Raw genomic sequence first — 21,644 nt, 5'->3', positions numbered from 1 at the left:
ACACTAGGACCTAGTGTAATACAGTAGGACCTAGTGTAATACTGAGTAGGTCATTAGGTGGCAATCATATATAGGCAATCATATATATGATGGAACAACGCCATCTAGTGTTCTTTTTTCTTTTTTTTTTTTTCCCATATGATACTGGCCAATATATAGTAAAGAATAACTATACCATCTAGAGATTTGTTAAGTAGATTTATTTGAAATAAATATATGAAAAAAACACTAGATGGCGATGATCCATCATATATATATATTTGCCACCTGATGACCTAGTGTAATACATGATAAGCCTTCTTGAAAAAGTCTGCCCATCGGCAGATGAAATGCATAGAAGCTCGGAGACGGATTACGTCAGCTGTTAGCTGAATCCACGTGACTGGACTAGAATAAACTCCAAAAATGCTGGGGACCTTTCGTACTCTGAACGAACGGTCAGGGACTGTCTAAGTTGTTACTAACCATAACACAGTGGACTCCTCAAGGATAATCTTGTGAAAAGCTTGAATACTCTAATCAAATGTAGGTGTAACTTTTATTTGTGTCTTATGAGAAGCAATATTGTTGTTTGAATAAAACGCTTGAGTCGGAGGTGTGCTCTTTCACTCTTTCGTCGTCACTTACTGCAAAACAGACCTTTTAAAAGCCAGCAGCACTTCATAACAAACATTCTGAAAAGTATATTACCAACTCCAAAAGGAACTAAAGCATAACACACATATCCACTTATCAGTGGGGAGGAATAAAATTGCAAAAAGTACTGTGCTTTTTTCTTTCCTTATAAAAAACAGACAGTGCTCAGTTAATCAAAACAAATAGCTTCCTATGAACACTATATATAAGGATTTTTTTATTGTAAGATCATTAGTATATGAATTTTTAACAAGGCTGTTTGTTAACTTTATGTTAAAGTTAATTTTATTTTAATTTCAAGTTGTTGCACATTTTGTAGCGCTTGGATATGTTGTGGTATTTTTTAAATCTCTTCAACACGGAATATCATAAGCAAATTTGATGATAGAAGTAAACTGGAAACTTTTTTTAAATGGTATGTTCTGTCTGAATCACAAAATATTTTTTTTTGCCTTGATATTTGATATTCAACTCCTTATTATTGTAATTGTGACAACTAAGGATTTAGCATAGCAAATGTCTTTTATCCCATTAGATTATGGATTCAGCATCAGCACCAAATCATTCAGCATAAGTAATACACAATTCTCTTGGTGGCATCTGTCCTGGCTTCAGGTCATTTTGCTTGAAAAATTTGCTGGAGATTTTTGTTTCACAACTTTATCACCTTAATCTGATTGCTGCTGTGAAACCATGTACATATCATTCCAAATCCTTCAACATTTGCACCATAATTTATCTTCTTAACGGGACATTAAACACCTCTTTTTTGTGTTAAATGTGTATTTATTTTTTTAAAACACGATGAGTCCACGGATCATCATAATTACTAATGGGATGAGTCTATCTCTTCCCTCATACTGGTCAGCAGGAGGAGGCAAAGAGCACCACAGCAGAGCTGTTAAATAGCTATTCCCTTCCCTCCCACCCCAGTCATTCTCTTTGCCTACGTTAGTGATAGGAAGAGGTAAAGTGAGGTGTTAGATTCGATTCTTCAATCAAGAGTTTATTTTTAAAGTGGTGCCAGAGAGTGCTACTGGGGTGTAGCCGTAGTCCATATCAGTCTCTACAGTAGAGCTCTTGATGGCTTTAAAGCAATGGGAACTTGTGGGACATAATTATCACTGCGCCTCCCATACATGGTTTGCTGCCCTGCTTGTCAAAGTCTGAGGGAAGAGATAGACTCATTACTTTTTATTTCCACAGGCCAATGTGAGGATAAAATGAGGACTTTGCAAGCCGGGTGGGCTGCCTTACTGCCGGACAGCAATTTAAGGTAAGTGCTGATTTTTATTTCTGGGGACACGGTCACAGAAAGATTGGCACTTTTCTATATTAAGGGACACTAGATGACATTATCCCTAGGAGGGAGGACATGTTATTGGGCAGTAATTGCAGGCACTGGAAGGACGTGGAGAAGAGGCTCTAATTTAATACTAGCTTCTAACAACGGCTTTATTTTACTCTCTCAAGCCGTCTGGAGGGTTAGTTTTATTTCTCATGTTCGACCACATGTGAGGTGTGTCGCATGATAGATGTCTTGTTTACTCCCCTGGACATTATATATGAATGCAATAACTGTTGGGAGGTTTGCTTATTTAGTGTTAGAATGGGCTTTAGTTCTCCCGGCGGCTCTATTTTTACACTTTAGCTGCCCGGGAGTTTTAGCTTGTTACGCCCACGATGGGCAGAGCTATGTTGCGCAGCATGTTTGCGTGCCATTATTCCACTGCGGTGTTAGCAGCAGTTTGTTTTAGTACATGGCAGGGAAGCAGGGTTTTTTTTTTATGTGGACACGCTAGAAAGATGTTTTTTTCCTGTAGTCCGGTTGCCTGTTTTTTTTTATTCAGTGACAGGCAGAGTCCTCTGGATATTTAGCTGAGGTCTGGGATTTTTTTGTATTTTCCTGGGCAAACATACAACAGTGTGTTTTAAGGTTTAAAGACACAGTCCCATATTATCCCATTTTTATTAGCATGTTCATGATTAATGGGTTCATAAACATAACGTTAGGATGTTATATTTGTTATTTAAAAAGACAGTTACTCTTATTATAGTGTTTAATTTTATTAATTAAAAGGTGAATAAGGTTGCCACATACACTTTATGCCCTTCACCCTATGTATATCCAATGTTAATGAATTGATTTAAAACAGCATTAGGGCGTTTCCTTTGTTATTTCAAAGGGTGCATAGGGATGTTACATACTCTTTATGTCCTTCACACCCAGTATATCTAATGTTAATGGATTAATGTATAATAACATTTGGGGCGTTTTTCCTATGTTATTTAAGGACATAGTACCTCTAGTTATGGTGTTTAATTTTATGGATTAACATGTGAATAAGGATGTTTTTTACATTTATGCCCTTTATACTATTGCAAAAGCTTTTTTGCCTCATATGTGCGTACAGTTCAATTCAGAGATAAACCTTTTATTAGAGCTAACATTGTCTTGATTGTTGCAAGAAACATACAGACAAAGGTTTTTTATACCCGCAGCCTTCTCCTCAAGTGTCCTATATATATATATATTTGATGATCCGTGGACTCATCGTGTCTTAAGAAAGAAAAAAAAATGTATGCTTACCTGATAAATGTATTTCTTTTTTGACACGATGAGCCCACGCCTCGCCCTGTTCTTTTAGACAGGTTGTGGGTTATTGTAAACTTCAGACACCTCTGCACCTTGGCTTTTCCTTTCTCTTCCTAACTTTGGTCGAATGACTGGAGTGGGAGGGAAGGGAGGAGCTATTTAACAGCTCTGCTGTGGTGCTCTTTGCCTCCTCCTGCTGACCAGGAGGTGAATATCCCATTAGTAATTATGATGATCCGTGGACTCATCGTGTCAAAAAAGAAATACATTTATCAGGTAAGCATAAATTTTCTTTTTGTCCCACACTTCATAAAGCCAAAAAGCAAAATCCTTAACCTAGGCTTTCAAAATGCTGCAAATTGCCTAAACCAGCCATTAGCTTTGCAACATTTGCAGGTTACAGAACTTTTTGGCCTCCTAGGGAGAATGGGCTAACATAGGCCTAGATTACGAGTTTTGCGTTATGGTTCGGTACAGCTATACTGCTGAAAAATTGTCCATTGCACGTGGAATGGCCGGTAACGCATATTACGAGTCGCGGCCATATAGTTATGCTGCAAACATTTATCCTACCATCCTACATTAGAGACAGCACCCATATTCTACAATTAATCAGTCCAATTCCCACTACAGATAAAAAATTATTATGGATTACTTGCGATGTCAACTCTTTATACTCTAACATTAATCACGAATTGGGCATCTCAGCTATTTCACATTTTTTAGAACAAGACATATACTTACCTGATCCACAGAAATCATTAATTCTTGAAAGCATTAATTACATTTTGAAACATAATTATTTTATTTTTCAGGATCATTTTTATTTACAAGTCAAGGGTACGACCATAGGGACCAGGTTCGCCCCTAGTTTTGAGAACCTCTTCACGGGTCTTTTTGAAGAGAGGTATATTTACCGAAGCAACTTTGGGGCAAACCTGGTCTTCTATGGCCAATACATTGACAATCTAATTATTATTTGGGATGGTGACCAAAACGACAGCTGATTTATTTATTTGACATCTGAACCATAACAATATGGGTTTAAATTTTACTGCCAACATACATACTCAATCCATTGAGTATTTAGATCTTATTTTAAGCTGGGGGGAAGCCAATACTATTGAAGATAAAACTATATTTAAAGAGGTCGACAGTAACAGTTTCCTAGAGTTTAGAAGTAATCACCACAAAAGTTGGATTAGGAATATACAGTACCTTATAGTCAATTCAGACGAATTAGAAGGAATTGTGCTAAATTAGACATTTTTTTAGAACAAAGTCAAGTACCATATCTGAGATTTTTAGAAAAAGGTTACCCCACACAGCTATTAGATCAAGCGCTAAATAAAGCCAAAAATCTAGATAGAACAACTATGTTCCAAACCAATTCCAATTTATCCAACAAATCCCAAAAAAATCCAAATCAGATACCAATGGTAGGGATAAAATGTTTATTACACAATTTAACAGTGATTACTATAAAATACATTAAACAAACATTGGCATATCATTCAAATAGATCCGATACTTAAAAATATTGTCAGTGAGAAACCAAGAATGGTTTATAGGAGGGCTCCAACTTTGAGGAACAAAAAAGTTAAACAAATTAATTCCAAAACACACAGTTCCAACCACATAACAAATGGTATTTCTGGTATCAAGGGAATATATAAATGTGGGAAAAATGGATGCAATCCATGCAAATTTATTAATCAGGACAAAAAACTTTTAGATCTACTGTCACAGGTGAGAGATTTCCTATTTCAGGATTCTGCAACTGCGATTTCATTTTTGTATTTTATTTAATAAAGTGCATATGCAGCCTACAATATGTAGGCCGCACCTCCAGAAAAATTAGAACTAGATCGGGTGAACACTACCGAAACTGTAAAAATTGTAAAAAGGCCAAGATAAAACATAATATCCCCAATCATTGTTTAAACCATCACACCAGTAATGCACTCATATATACATTTTCACCAATTGATTATATTCCCAAATCATCTGATTATAATAGATTAACGAGATTACGACAACAACAAACCTTCTGGATTTTTAAGATCAAAACTTTATACCCTTCAGGCCTAAATTCCAATCTTGATCTAGCAGCATTCAATTTATCTTTTTATGTTCTTCTTTTTTTCTCCTTTTCCCTCCATTCCTCTTTTTTAACTTTTACATCTTCTTACCAATTACACATATTGATTCCCTATTTCTTCTTTATTATGACATATCCAACATATCAGCTATTCAGACCTAACATTCCATTTTTAGTTAACACACTCATGGCTGTCAATACATCCATTATTGAATTTAAAAGATGTTTAGATAATTTGATACACTATGCTTATATATATATATATATATATATATATATATATATATATATATCCTTGCTTCATGTACACAGATCACACAATACATACATTTTTTCATATATCCATTTAACTCATTTATCATTACATAACCTCACGTTCATAACACTAACACAGATTACTGATCCATGATATATTTTATCAAGCCTATAATACTGGAATTGATAACATTGCAACCAGATTACATTGTTTGTTAGATATAGACATTCACCTCATGTACTTGACACAGTTTACAATACATACACACATTCATACTAATATATACACAATAATTCACACATTGTTTCATTACATACATTGTTATTAATTTTGAAACACTCCTGATACATTCAGACACATACCATCACATTTATATCATCTGTACATACATGTTATATATTTGATGTACACATCCATCTACAATATTATAACACAATTGCTATTTATTTTCACATTGGAATCCATAAAATCCTAATGAAACCATAATATCTTAATTACATTTCATAGTTCGTTGGATATAGATATCCTACGTACAAACTACACTGATAATTTACTGATAGAGACAATATGAATATTACTTTTGTAGTCCTTCATGAAATTACTGTCATAAGAAAGAATATTTATATTTTTCTTTATTCAAATATGATCACAATTTTTTTTTATATCATAAGCTTTAATTGGTTGGTCCTTATATTTTTTTTCACAACAAGAATAAGACATTCAACACACATATTAGAGGCTTATGCTCCCGCCCCTTGCCTTTATCACCTTTCCTTCCCTATAGCAATCCTATTTTACAAGCAAGGATATTTAAAATAAACAGCCAACATTTTAATCATTATTACAGACTACCAGTCGCACATATTATATACAAACAGATTTAAAATTTTCAATGTTACACGTACTCATAGGTAAACATCACCTTTGTACACTATACCTCTATAGGTCCAAAACTTGATCAAATTGGATTGCAACCATTGATACACTTGCGTCTGTGAGTTTTTTCCTCTTATACTCAAAAATATTTTTAACTGTTTAATTATAAACAAATATATCGGATCCCTCGTTTATATTTGTAGATGTGGGCAACCGTTTTTTGCAAAAATGAACACTCTACCCTAAAATTCTATTTTATATCATTAAAATTTGGATTCATTTATCGCCATTGCAATACTATTAATCTAAGTGTGGGGGCTTGAATTCATATTGATGTATTGTATTTAAACCAACCGGCGACTTATATATAATACGGGAACAAAAACTATAAACACAATAAATTTTATTCACCAATTTTATTAATTTGAATATTTGTTAAAGCAAGTTAGCAAAACAAACACTTCCGTTTAGTTTAGTGTCTCTACCAGCGAGACATTGAAATAAACGTTTTTTGTCCACTTTAAAATTATTCCAAGTAAGAAATAAACTAGAGGTTTATATTCAATACCCATCTGAACTACAACACAAACACTCAGATTTCCATTACATTATCTTTTGACATACTGTATAAAACATGCACTAATGATGTTTTTTTGTTTTTATTTTAGAAATATGATGTTAGTATTACTACATACATACAAAGATACAAGATATATCATTATATGTAAATGACACATTGGCCTCTAGTTATCAAAGTCTGGTGGACCTGATCTGACAGTGCGGATCAGGTCTGCCAGACTTCGCTGAATACGTATTCAGCATTGCACCAGCAGCTCACAATAGCTGCTGGTGCAACGCCGCCCCCTGCTGACTCACGGCCAATCAGCCGCCAGCAGGGGGGTGTCAATCAACCCGATCGTACTAGATCGGGTTGATTTGCGGTGATGTCTGTCCGCCATCTCAGAGCAGGCGGACAAGTTATGGAGCAGCAGTCTTTGTGACCGCTGCTTCATAACTGCTGTTTCTGGCGAGCCTGCAGGCTCGCCAGAAACACGGGGCATCAAGTTCCATACGGAGCTTGATACATATGCCCCATAGTGTGTCTATTGATATTTTTAAAATGACAAATTCCTGTTTTAACTTGAAAATGTGTATTTAAAGGGACATGAAACCCAAAAATTTTCTTTCATGATTCAGATAGAGAATAGAATTTAAACAACTTTCCAATTTACTTCTATTATTGAATTTGTTTCCTTCTCTTGTAATCCTTTGCTGAAAGGTTTATCTAGGCAAGCTCAGGAGCAGCAGAGAACCTAGGTTCTAGCTGTTGATTGGTGGCTGAATATATATATCGATTGTGATTGGCTCACCCATGAGTTCAGTTAGAAACCATTAGTGCATTGCTGCTTCTTCAACAAATGATACCAAGAGAATGAAACAAATTAGATAATAGAAGTAATCTAGAAAGTTGTTTAAAATTGTATTTTCTATCTGAATCAGGAGAGAAAAAATGTGGGTTTCATGTCCCTTTAATGTGGCTAATCAAGCTGTTTTGTATACGTCTTTTATTGCCTGATGTTATCTTATATATACTTATACTGATCTGGTTCAGTAGTCAGTGTACTAGCCACTGAAAGTGCTAGCCCGCTCATCAGCACCGGTCATAGTACGGTGCAGAAAAATCTGGTGAGCCTTAATTTATCTGCACGTTCACATACCTATTTGGTTGAAATACACTATGAGGCGCCCTCTTCTTTTGTTTTTATTTTAGTCTGTAATGCAACGTCCATTCCGCACTCAAAAAATTACCTTTGAGTGCAGAATTTTCCATAGCGCCATAATACAGGTTATTGGGTCGGGCTAAAATGCTTGAGTTACTGCCTATACCGACACAATCCATTCTGCTATCCGAGACCAGTAGTTATGGATTTTGTGAAACAAAAATGTTTCACAAAACTCATAACTAAAATGTTACAAAGTACTCTAACACCTATAAACTACCTATTAACCCCTAAACCGCCACCCTCCCGCATCGCAAATTATATATTACACCTATTAACCCCTAATCTGCCTCCCACCCACATTGCAACTATTAAATAAACCTATCAACCCCAAATCCGCCGCCCACCCACATCGCCAACACTAAATAATCTAGTAACTCCTAATCCGCCTCTCCCCGACATTGCCAACACTAAATAAAATTATTAACCCCTAATCCGCCACCCCACATCATAACTAATAAATTAAACCTATTAACCCCTAGACTGCTGCTCCCCCCACATCGCAAAACACTAAATTAAACTATTAACCCCTACACCTAACAAATTAAAATTTACAATATAACTATCTTAAAATAAATTAAAACTTGCCTGTGTAATTAAAAAAAACTAACATTAAACTATAAATTAACCTAACATATGGCTAGATTACGAGTTTTGCGGTAAGCTGAAAAAGCGGCGTTATCAGGTTCTAACGCTGCTTTTTCACGCCCGCTGCTATTACGAGTCTTGCAGGTTTAGGGGCACCGCACACTTTTTGGCCTTACCGCAAACCAACTTACGCAAATTGCGTATAGTTTTTTTTCAATGGGACTTCCATAGCGCTGATATTACAAGTTTGTCCTGGGAGGCCAAAAGGTGAGCCTATCCCGTCAAGATTCCTAACGCATTTTAAAGTCAATAGTTATGAGTTATACGCTACAAAGCTGTAGCATAAAAACATAACTAAAGTGCTAAAAAGTACACTAACACCCATAAACTACCTATTATCCCATAAAACAAGGCCCTCCCGCATCGCAAACACTATAATAAAAATATTAACCCCTAATCTGCCGCTGCTAGAATAAACATATTAACCCCTAAACCGCCGCACTCCCGCCTCGCAAACACTAGTTAAATATTAGAATACACAAAAAAAGGTTAGAATATGCAAAAAAAAAACATGGCACTACTTATGTAACAATAGTAAACCTCTATTTTCACCCATCAGGAAAAGAATAATTGCAGGTCCTCAAAATATTTCGGATATAGGTGCTAATGTATTAGAAATAGTTTATAATTGACTGTGGAGTAAGAAGAGACTTACTCCTAAAAAGAATACATGATTTAGCACTCTAGGTTTACATTAAACTATGTGTGGTTAACAGTTCATACAACAGTTAATCTAAACTTGTGGAAAGAAAAAATATAAAACTTAACTTTTAATAAATTAGAAATAAAATAGGATACTTAATAAAATTGTCATACTATAATATTTGGTATAGTTTAGAGGATCTAATTAATAATAGAGGGACAGCCTACTATTATTGTACTAGTATGTTTTCCATTACAAATTGTAGAAATTGTAATATATTCTAACTGGTGGTAGAGAGCATTTTATCGTTAAGTCTATGATGTAGGTCCTCTTGTGATGTTCATTTAAAGGTATGTGCTAAAAAATTCCGTACTATACTGACTATTAGCTATGTTGTGACCAGTTGGTAGACCAATTATAATATAACTTAAGTCCTATTGTTACCTCTAATTGTATATGATTTTTACTGTCTATATGGTAAGAATTAATGTTTATTTTTCTTGTTGTTATATATCAGAGGTATATCGCAACGTGCGTATTGTTGCTTTGTTTAAAGCTATATAGTCCTATTAGCTATAGATTTCTTACAATAATTTAGCTGTCCTTATGTGTTAGTCTGTTTTACAGAAATTCTCCTTTAATCCCAGTACTTGGTTTTGTTCTGCAGTGTTATTCCTTTAGATAAGAGAAGTAAATATTGCTTGATATTCCTCTAAATTGTATTTTACTTATTAATATTACTAGCAATAAATATGCAACAGTGTTTGCGATGTATTAATGTTGCTTATAATTTATATGGCCATATTCATTGTATACCTCTTGTGATATCTAAGTTTGGTTCACTTGACTTAGAGAGGATTTAAACTAAATCCTAGTACACAAATTTAATAGTTAATGCGTTGTCTAAATATATCGTACTGGGAGATATTATTGGTACTATTATGTACTACTGCGGTCCTTAAGTCTGGTAATTTTCTATACCATGACACAGTGTACATTAATTTTCATTCAGACAGCTTATTGGCATATGCCTATAATAACTTGTACAGCTTGCTGAATTTTAAAAACAGTACAGTAGACGGCTTTTATTCCTCTAAGTTGGAGCAATAGGTATTGCTTTAAACAGTTTGTGTAGTTCAACAAGGGTCTTTCCTCACTTTAAGTTATACTTATTTATACTTTAAAAAGGTGTCCAACATAGTTTAACGTATATTTTTTGCTTGGTGATGTTTTAAACACAAAGTATACATCAATGTTTGCGGTGTATTGATGTTACTTTTGATTTAAATGGCCATATTCATTATGTACCTCTTGTACATAGAGACAACATCAAAAATAATGAAGATGATAGCCCAGTGGCAAGATATTTCAAGGCATTTCATAATTCTGATTGTAGTAAACTTCAGATGATGGGTATAGAACTATTTAAAGAGAGCAGACGAGGAGGCAACTTGGATAAGATTATTCTTCAGCATGAATCTAGATGGATTCACAGACTAAACACATTAAGTCCCGTTGGTTTGAATGAGAAGATTGAGTACTCATGTTTTTTATAAATTTGTATAAAGCGATTGCCCACATATATTAAGGTACCCTAAATAAACATAAAGAGTAACATTCGCCTACTTATAAAGAGCAACTTTCTTGTAGCCTGTTAAGATTTGTTTTATAAGTGTAAGATGTTATTTGTGAACAGTGAGTTGTATCATGAAGGGGTTAAAAAATCAGGATAGGAAAGCTATAACATTCAAAACCAGTGTTCTGGAGCTCACTGGTGATAGTAACATAAAAATGATTGTTTAAAAAATCATATATTGTATGGGGTAAGCTTTAAAGGTATATATGGTCATATGATCGTGAAATATGGCAACATAGCGAAATCTCTTTCTTCTCTTAAATTCACTGATGTCTTTAGTATTTTAAAAAATGTACAGATAAGTTTGTGTTAAAATACAACAAGAAGATGGTCATATTGTAAATAAATAAAAATAACAAATATTTATTTGGTTGTGTCTTGTGGTAAAAGACTGTAACAGGAAATAAGTGGTAAATATGTATTTTCCCAGCCTATCCCAATTTCAGAACGGCACATACTAAGGTGGCAAATGTCACGTAATGTAGTTTTATCAACCTCTCTAACTACACCTCAGTGCAAAGGAGGCGTTACCTGAAGCAAAGAAATCAGTTAAAAGTAGGGATCATTCTCTCTCTGGCACATCTGATGAAGCCCCGGTCTCTAACCTTGAGTGGGAGGGGCGAAACGCGTCATGCAGAGACACTGGTGACGTAGAGCCTGGAGCAGGTGAATCAAACAGACCGCCAAACTTTCTCAAAATATCCTTCACGGTAATGCGAGCGAAGACGCCATCTCACATCTCTCGATGAATTTAAGTGATTCGGGTATGTCCATGTATACTTGCCATCTGTCCGGTGGTGAGCGCAGACGGATATGAAGGTGAGATTAGGCGAAGATTAAGTCTTGCTTACCGCAACGACAATAAAGTTGTAAAGAGATTAAGATCCAACACAACAGCATCTTTGTACAATTGTATTAGCTATCTGACACATTGCATGCAATTAGTGTTGAAAAGGTTACATTGTGAACAGATGAAAAAGTAAGCGGCAATACTCTACACACACTGAAGTGGACATATAAGTTCTAAGCCTGAGCATGTAGTTTACACTTAAGTGCCAGGCGATCTCAGCAAAGGTTGAAATTGTTACAAAGGAACTGCTATTGTTAGTAGGACTGTGACGTTTAAAAAAGCGTGCAATTAGCACTCATTGTCTGGGACTGGACATTATTATTCACAGATATTCAGTTACATCTTGTGAGTCTTTCACTGGGACCCCGCTTGCTACAATTCACAACAGTAACCGGTTACTTGAGATTATGATACCTAGTGTGCCATCTAGTTAAACATTGTGCCTGTATGGGCAATTCTATATAGTACTATATTAGCATACTGTAGTATCAATGTTGGGAGTTCTGTTTGTTTATCTTCTCTAGGCTCTCTTTGGTTTTAGTTGTGGGTTTTGTTTTGTTGGGATTTGGGTGGAGCATAGACGTCCCATTCTTGGGAGTCATTCCGTGTATTTTTAGTAATAAAGCAAGTTGAACACTGTGCAGCCTTGGTCCTGCTTTGATTGATACATTATTATATTCAATCCTTTTCTTGTTGTTACTATGGTTCATATTATTCTTTGGGACTGCTAGCACTGTTGTTCTATGCAATTGATCATTGTGTAGCACCACAATTTTATTTATTATTTATTTATTATTTTTTATTTATTTATTTTTTATTTATTTATTTTTATTTTTTTATTTATTATTTTTTATTTTTTGTTTTGTCAATGTATATAGATCACTATATTTGGAGAGGATATAATCTAGATCCCAGTACACAGATATTATAGCTGATGCATTATGCAAACAGACGTTATTTCTACTGTAGTGAGCTGCTGCAGCTCTTATGTCTAATAATTTTCTGTACCTTAACACAATATGTATTAATTTACATTTAAGATGCTTATTTATCTAATCCTTATGATAATCTGTACGGCTCACTGGATTGTAAAGACACTAGAATATGATCTCTAACAAAAATGTCAGATGCAAGTTTAACTAGTTAGGTATTTTCACGAAAGTGAACCACAGTATATTAATTATTAGTATGTAGACTACAGTAAAGATGAGGATAGCTTAAGGCTTTAAATAAAAACACAGGAGCTCCTAGGACTCCTCACCATTTCCCTGACTTTCCTCAGTTCCAAGTTAAATATTATTAACCCCTAATCTTCCTCCCCTAACATCGTTGCCACCTACCTACATTTATTAACTCCTAATCTGCCGCCCCCCAACGTCGCCTCCACTATACTATATTTATTAACCCCTAAACCTAAGTCTAACCCTAACCCTAACAGCCCCTAACTTAAATATAATTTAAATAAATCTAAAAATATTACTATCATTAACTAAATTATTCCTATTTAAAACTAAATACTTACCTATAAAATAAACCCTAAGCTAGCTACAATATAACTAATAGTTACATTGTATCTAGCTTAGGGTTTATTTATATTTTACAGGCAAGTTTGTATTTATTTTAACTAGGTAGAATAGTTACTAAATAGTTATTAACTATTTAATAACTACCTAGCTAAAATAAATACAAATTTACCTGTAAAATAAAACCTAACCTAAGTTACACTAACACCTAACACTACACTACAATTAAATAAATTACCTAAATGAAATACAATTAAATAAATCAAATACAATTAGATAAATTACAAACAAAAAAACCCACTAAATTACAGAAAATAAAAAACAAATTACAAGATCTTTAAACTAATTACACCTAATCTAATAGCCCTATCAAAATAAAAAAGCCCACCCAAAATAAAAAAAAACCTAGCCTAAACTAAACTACCAATAGCCCTTAAAAGGGCCTTTTGTGGGGCATTGCCCCCAAGAAATCAGCTCTTTTACCTGTAAAACAAATACACACAACCCCCCCAACAGTAAAACCCACCACCCACACAACCAACCCCCCAAATAAAACCCTGACTAAAAAAACCTAAGCTCCCCATTGCCCTGAAAAGGGCATTTGGATGGGCATTGCCCTTAGAAGGGCATTTAGCTCTATTGCGGCCCTAAGCCCTAACCTGAAAATAAAACCCACCCAATACACCCTTAAAAAATCCTAACACTAACCCCTGAAGATCCACTTACCGAGAGAAGTCTTCATCCAAGCGGCAAGAAGTCCTCAACGAAGCTGGCACAAGTGGTCCTCCAGATGGGCAGAAGTCTTCATCCAGGCGGCATCTTCTATCTTCTTCCTCCCGATGCGGAGCGGGTCCATCTTCAAGACATCCGACGCGGAGCATCCTCTTCCGACGACTACACAACGAATGAAGGTACCTTTAAGTGACGTCATCCAAGATGGCTTCCCTTAGATTCCGATTGGCTGATAGAATTCTATCAGCCAATCTGAATTAAGGTTGAAAAAATCTGCGTCGGAATTAAGGTTGAAAAAATCCTATTGGCTGATGCAATCAGCCAATAGGATTGAAGTTCAATCCTATTGGCTGATCCAATCAGCCAATAGGATTGAGCTTGCATTCTATTGGCTGTTCCAATCAGCCAATAGAATGCGAGCTCAATCCTATTGGCTGATTGCATCAACCTTAATTCTGATTGGCTGATAGAATTCTATCAGTCAGTCAGAATCTAAGGGACGCCATCTTGGATGACGTCACTTAAAGGTACCTTCATTCGTCGGGTAGTCGTCGTTGGAAGAGGATGCTCCTCGCCGGATGTCTTGAAGATGGACCCGCTCCACGTCGGAAGGATGAAGATAGAAGATGCCGTCTGGATGAAGACTTCTGCCCGTCTGGAGGACCACTTCTGCTCATCTGGAGGACCACTTCTGCCGGCTTCGTTGAGGACATCTTGGATGAAGACTTCTTCTTCTGTGGGCAAAAGGCCCTTTTAAGGGCTATCAGTAGTTTAGGTTGGGCTAGGTTTTTTTTTTATTTTGGGTGGGCTTTTTTTATTTTGATAGGGCTATTAGATTAGGTGTAATTAGTTAAAAGATCTTGTAATTTGTTTTTTATTTTCTGTAATTTAGTGTTTGTTTGTTTTTGTAATTTAGCTACTTGTATTTGATTTATTTAATTGTATTTCATTTAGGTAATTTATTTAATTGGAGTGTAGTGTTAGGTGTTAGTGTAACTTAGGTTAGGTTTTATTTTACAGGTAAATTTGTATTTATTTTAGCTAGGTAGTTATTAAATAGTTAATAACTATTTAGTAACTATTCTACCTAGTTAAAATAAATACAAACTTGCCTGTAAAATAAAAATAAACCCTAAACTAGATACAATGGGGGCATATGTATCAATGGAGCTTGAGGCCCCGTGTTTCTGGCGAGCCTGCAGTCTCGCCAGAAACAGCAGTTATGAAGCAGCGGTCACAAAGACCGCTGCTCCATAACCTGTACGCCTGCTCTGAGCAGGCGGAAAGACATCGCCGGAAATCAACCCGGAGTACGATCGGGTTGATTGACACCCCCCTGCTTGCGGCCTATTGGCCGCGAGTCTGCAGGGGGCGGTGTTGCACCAGCAGCTCTTGTGAGCTGCTGGTGCAATGCTGAATACGGCGAGCGTATTGCTCGCCGTATTCAGCGAGGTCTGTCGGACCTGATCCACACTGTCGGATCAGGTCCGACAGACCTTCATAACTAGAGACCATTGTAACTATTAGTTATATTGTAGCTAGCTTAGGGTTTATTTTACAGGTAAGTATTTAGTTTTAAATATGAATCATTTAGTTAATAATAGTAATTTTATTTAGATTTATTTAAATTATATTTAAGTTAGGGGGGTTAGGGGTAGACTTAGGTTTAGGGGTTAATAATTTTAGAATAGTGGCGGCGACTTTGGGGGCGGCAGATTAGGGGTTAATAAATGTAGGTAGGTTGCGGCGACATTGGGGGAGGGAGATTAGGGGTTAATATGTGTAAGATTAGGGATGTTTAGACTCATGGTTCATGTTAGGGTGTTAGGTGTAAACATAAAATGTGTTTCCCCTTAGGAATCAATGGGGCTGCGTTACTGAGTTTTACGCTGCTTTTTTTGCAGGTGTTAGACTTTTTCTCAGCCGGCTCTCCCCATTGATGTCTAAGGGGAAATCGTGCACGAGCACGTATAACCAGCTGACCGCTGACTTAAGCAGCGCTGGGATTGGAATGCAGTGTGGAGCTCAATTTTGCTCTATGCTCACTTCTTGCCTGTTAATGCCGGGTTGATTAAAAACCGTAATACCAGCGCTGCAGGTAAGTGAGCGTTGAGAATAACGTTCAAGTTAGCACCGCACCCCTCATAACGCAAAACTCGTAATCTAGCCGATTGCTATTCTAATAAAATTAAAAAAAACTACTAATTACAAAACCTAAATTACAAATTTAAAACACCTAATACGGAAAAAAAATAAAAATCTAACATTACAAAAAATAATAAACACTAAATTACGACAATTAAAAAACCTCTAAATTACAAAAAATAATAAACAAAATTATCACAAATAAAAACAATTACACCTAATCTAATAGCCCTATAAAAATAAAAACACCCCCCAACCTACAATAAACTACCAATAGCCCTTAAAAGGGCCTTTTGTAGGGCATTGCCCTAAGTTAAACAGCTCTTTTACCTAGAAAAAAAAAGTAAAACCCCCTACTCAACCAACCCCCCAAAATAAAAAACCTAAGTCTAAAAAAAACCTAAGCTACCCATTACCCCTAAAGGGGCATTTGTATGGGCATTGCCCTTAAAATGGCATTTAGCTCTTTTACTGCCCTTAAAAGGGCATTCAGCTCTTTTACAGTGCCCAAAGCCCTAATCTTGGGGGGAAAAATCACCCCCCCCAAAAAAAAAACTAACACTAACCCCAGAATATCTACTCATGGTTCCTGAAGTCCGGATAGCCATCTCCATCCAGGCATCGAGAAGTCTTTATCCAGGTGGCGACATCGTCATCCATCGCAGGGCATCTTCTATCTTCATCCCAGTGGCGCGGAGCTATCTAGTACCGGCGAAGACATCCTGCACGGTGCATCCTCTTCATACGATCACCGCCGTACACTGAAGTTGAATGAAAGGTACCCATTTAAAAATAGCGTACCTTGCTTTCCTATTGGCTGATTTGATTCTTCAAATTCAAATCAGCCAATAGAATGAGAGCTACTGAAATCCTATTGACTGTTCAAATCAACTTCAGTGTACGGCGGTGCTCACTGTAATAGTGCTGAATGCCTTTTTAAGGGCAGTAAAAGAGCTGAATGTCCTTTTAAGGGCAATGCCCATACAAATGCCCCTTTAGGGGCAATGGGTAGCTTAGTTTTTTTTTAGACTTAGGTTTTTTATTTTGGGGGGTTGGTTGGGTGGGGGGTTTTACTGTTGGGGGGACTTTGTATTTTTTTCTAGGTAAAAGAGCTGTTAAACTTAGGGCAATGCCCTTTTAAGGGCTATTGGTAGTTTATTGTAGGTTAGGGGATGTTTTTATTTTGGGGGGCTTTTTTATTTTTCTAGGGCTATTAGTTTTGGTGTAATTTTTTTTTTCTTCTTAGTATTGTTTTTTTTTTAATTTGTTATTTAGGTTTTTTAATTGGTAGTTTTTTTTAAATTTTATTAGAATAGTAATTTTAGGTTAATTATAGTTTAATGTTGTTGTTTTTTTATTTCACAGGTAAGTTTCTATTTATTTTAAGATAGTTATATTGTAACTTTTAATTTAAAGTTAGGGGGGTGTTAGGTTTAGGGTTTAATAGTATTAATTTAGTGTTTTGTGATGTGGGGTTCCGGCGGTTTACCGGTTAATAGGTTTATTTATGAGTTGCAATGTGGGGGGCGGCGGTTTAGAGGTTAATAGGTTTATTTAGTGTCGGCGATGTCTGGGAGCAGCGGATTAGGGGTAAATCACTTTATTTAGCAGCGGCGATGTCAGGGAGCAGCGGATTAGGGGTTAATCACTTTATTTAGGTGTCGGTGATGTCGGAGGCGGTGGATTAGGGGTTAGTCATTTTATGTTAGGGTGTTAGGTTTAAATGTAACTTTCTTTCCCCCATAGACATCAATGGGGTTTGCGTTATGGCGATTTGCCATTCCGCGATTACAGGTGTTTGATTTTTTTCTAACACTCTCTCCCCATTGATGTCTATGGGGGAAAGCGTGCATGAGCACGTAAACTCAGCCCTTGGCTTTTGTGCAGTATGGAGCTTATCGCACCATACCGCACAGCACAGTTAGGTTTTCAAGTAACTCGTAATGGCAGCGCTATGGAATGTGCGGTACCGCTCATTTTATTGCATTCTTTATGCACCCGGTATAGCGCAAAACTCATAATCTAGGTGATAATTTGTTACACAAATGCAAGAGGTGTTTAATGTTCTTTGAAGGAAGGACTGTCTGTTTTTGGCCTAACATTAGGAAACTCTCTGTGCTTATTGCCAAAAATGAGTCACAGCTGACTACATTTGACTGTGTCTCTGATTTTGGAATAGATTAGTGAACGACATAATTTATGAGATCAGTGTTTCGTCTGTATTTGGAAAAGGAAAGAGACTACTCTTAAATAAGTTTTAGTGATACATGAAAGTCCTTTCAATAAAATATAAAATAGCATATGCACAATATGTGTGTGTATTCCAGCCTCTCATGAAAATATTGCCTTCACTTCCACACCATTCTTGTCAAAAAGATAATGCCTAATCTAAGTGTTGTCCTACATACTTGTTCAGGATTGAATTTATTAAAGAATTAATCTCTCTATAAAGACGAATTATGCTCTGTGCTCTTGTTCTAAAGACCGCTGCTCCATAACCCTGTCCGCCTGCTCTGATGAGGCGGACAGGAATCACCATAATTCAATCCGATCGAGTAGGATCGGGTTGATTGACACCTCCCTGCTGGCCGCGAGTCTGCAGGGGGCGGCGTTTCACCAGCAGCTCACAAGAGCTAAATACGGAGAACGTACTGCTCTCCGCATTCAGCGATGTCTTGCGGACCTGATCTGCACTGTCGGATCAGGTCCGACAGACATTTGATAAATAGGCCTCCATGAATGAGATAATCAGCTACTCAGTAACCATGGTTACCAACCTGCTCTCATCCAAGATAATCCTAAAAATCTGGTGTGTTAGTAGGTCCTGACAACTGGGATTGAAGAACCCAAAGAAAGGAACACTGAATACTGAGAACCCATTTATTTTACATATACATTAACTAGTACTAACTCTCTGCCACAGGATTAATCTGCTGACCAAGAAACAGTCTCTACAAGACGCTCTGCTACAGTATCACATGGTTCTGTGCAATCTGAAGAAGCTCCAGGGGCAGCGAGATATGCTGAAGACAAAAATGTTAACTCTTGGAACAGCAGACCCCCCTCCAGCCCTCCAGCTTCAGGATGACGGGCAATCCATCTCTTCAATAGTGAGTTTTTGTTTTAGTAGCAATATTAAAATTACAATAGCAATTTCTCAGTGATGGAAAAATTAAGTTGTTTGAATGCAAAACAATAAAACAGTAAGTGTGTGTATGAAATGCTTATTTGTGTTTATAAACAATGTGCTTTCTTTTTTTGTGTGTTTGTTTGTTTTTTCTGATGTCAATAAAGGGATATGCGTGCAGGAAAAATATGTAATTTAAGCCATTAAAATTTTCTGAAAAAAATTAAGGAAGTTATGTAACTTGATAATCTAATATTTATTTATTTATGTTCATTTATTTAATTTCAGGAACGAGAAAGCAGAGGAAAACAAACTTTAGAAAATATTAAAAATCACATATCTGGAATATTTCGGCCCAAAATTACTGTAAGTAACATGGCAACAAAGTTCCTAACTAAAGTAAAGATGATATTTGGTTTGCTAATCTGTAACTGCAATATGAGATTTATTGTGCATAATTGCATCATATATATATAATTACAGATTCTTAAATTACTATTTGCAGTTTTCTTTATGAAATGGTACAGATTTATGGTGCTGTCTATTTTAGATCACACGTGCTGTTAAAATAAAAAATAAACAAATTATATTATATAAATCTTACTCTATGCCAAAAAACAAGCAGTTTAACCAATGTGAAAGAAAATTATACAGTGTAACACACAATGGGCCAGATTACAAGTAGATCGCTAAATGTTGCTTGCATGCAATTGATATTAGCGCTCCACATTGTAATACCAGCGCGCGATATTGTGTGCTGGTATTACAAGTTAATCGCAATGCAAACGCGAGCTCACACAGTTCCCATAGATCGCAATGTAAAGGCACTTTTCAGTGCTGTTGTTTTTCTAACATCGCACTCCACCAACTTTAAAGCCCCATAACTGCCTAGTGCAGTTTTTTTTTCTTAAAAAAAATTGCTACTTTTTATTTTAATAAAAAAAACTACTATGCCCTCTATTTTGAGGGCATTTGGGGCACTTTTAGAAAATTAACCAGAGATCTAATCTCTGGTTAATTTTCAGAGTGCTAATTGCTACCGTGAGGTTGCGTTAGCAATAAACAGCCACTTGCAATGGCTGGGTAATTATTGCGCTCCCATAAATGGGCAAATTTGCCCGTTTGCGGGAGCGCAATAATTTAGTGCTCCACTTGTAATCTAAACCAATGTGTCTATGGCTAACAGGTTTATATAAATCCTGTGAGTTAACAATTGTATTGCATATGCCAGTTGTACAATATTTATGAGAGGTACAGCTTATCTCTCTGGGCGAAGGGTATTCAATCAGCATGCCTTGACATCCTGTTATACCTTGGCAACTGTCCAAGTGTGACTTGAGCCTGGAAAATACAGGGCTAGATATAATTGCAACTGGAGCTTTTTTGTAAGTATATTAATATTAGTATAGTTTGCACTCAATGGAATTCTGTCTTTTTTTCAACATCATTTACTATGTTTACTATGATATATATAGATACTGTATATATATATATAGCTGGACAGATAGTTCGTTGTGCTAATGCACTGTTGCAGAGATCTGTGGCAACCTGAGGTTCGATCCCGGGAAGGTCCACTCAGCCTTTCATCCTTCCGAGGTTGGTAAAATGAGTACCATTGAGTTGGGTAATAATAAGGTTGTGCGCTATACTAGTATCCGTTATATCTACAGTATCCCACAAAAGTGTGTACACCCCTCACATTTTTGTAAATATTGTATTATATCTTTTCATGTGACAACACTGAAGAAATGACACTTTGCTACAATGTAAAGTAGTGAGTGTACAGCCTGTATAACAGTGTAAATTTGCTGTCCCCTCAAAATAACTCAACATACAGCCATTAATGTCTAAACCATTGGCAACAAAAGTGAGTACAACCCTAAGTGGAAATGTCCAAATTGGGACCAAAGTGTCAATATTTTGTGTGGCCACTATTATTTTCCAGCACTGCCTTAACCCTCTTGGGCATGGAGTTCACCAGAGCTTCACAGGTTGCCACTGGAGTCTTCTTCCACTCCTCCATGATGACATCACAGAGCTGGTGGATGTAAGAGATCTTGCGCTCCCCCACCTTCCGTTTGAGGATGCCCCACA

General features: G+C 36.3%; 1 protein-coding gene across 1 annotated transcript in view; it reads left to right on the top strand.

The window, feature by feature from the left end:
• Positions 1 to 21,644, top strand: part of FES (FES proto-oncogene, tyrosine kinase) — a 433,101-nt gene that overhangs the window by 213,843 nt on the left and 197,614 nt on the right. The window contains exons 9-10 of the mRNA XM_053717717.1: positions 19,347 to 19,533; positions 19,839 to 19,916. Of these exons, the coding sequence (XP_053573692.1) occupies positions 19,347 to 19,533; positions 19,839 to 19,916 (265 nt within the window). The remainder of the gene's footprint in view (positions 1 to 19,346; positions 19,534 to 19,838; positions 19,917 to 21,644) is intronic.

The sequence above is a fragment of the Bombina bombina genome, chromosome 6 (assembly GCF_027579735.1).
Source record: "Bombina bombina isolate aBomBom1 chromosome 6, aBomBom1.pri, whole genome shotgun sequence".
In the NCBI taxonomy this organism is placed as follows: Eukaryota; Metazoa; Chordata; class Amphibia; order Anura; family Bombinatoridae; genus Bombina; species Bombina bombina.
The sequence above is the reverse complement of the archived record's forward strand: the minus strand, read 5'-3'. Positions and strand labels throughout refer to the sequence as shown.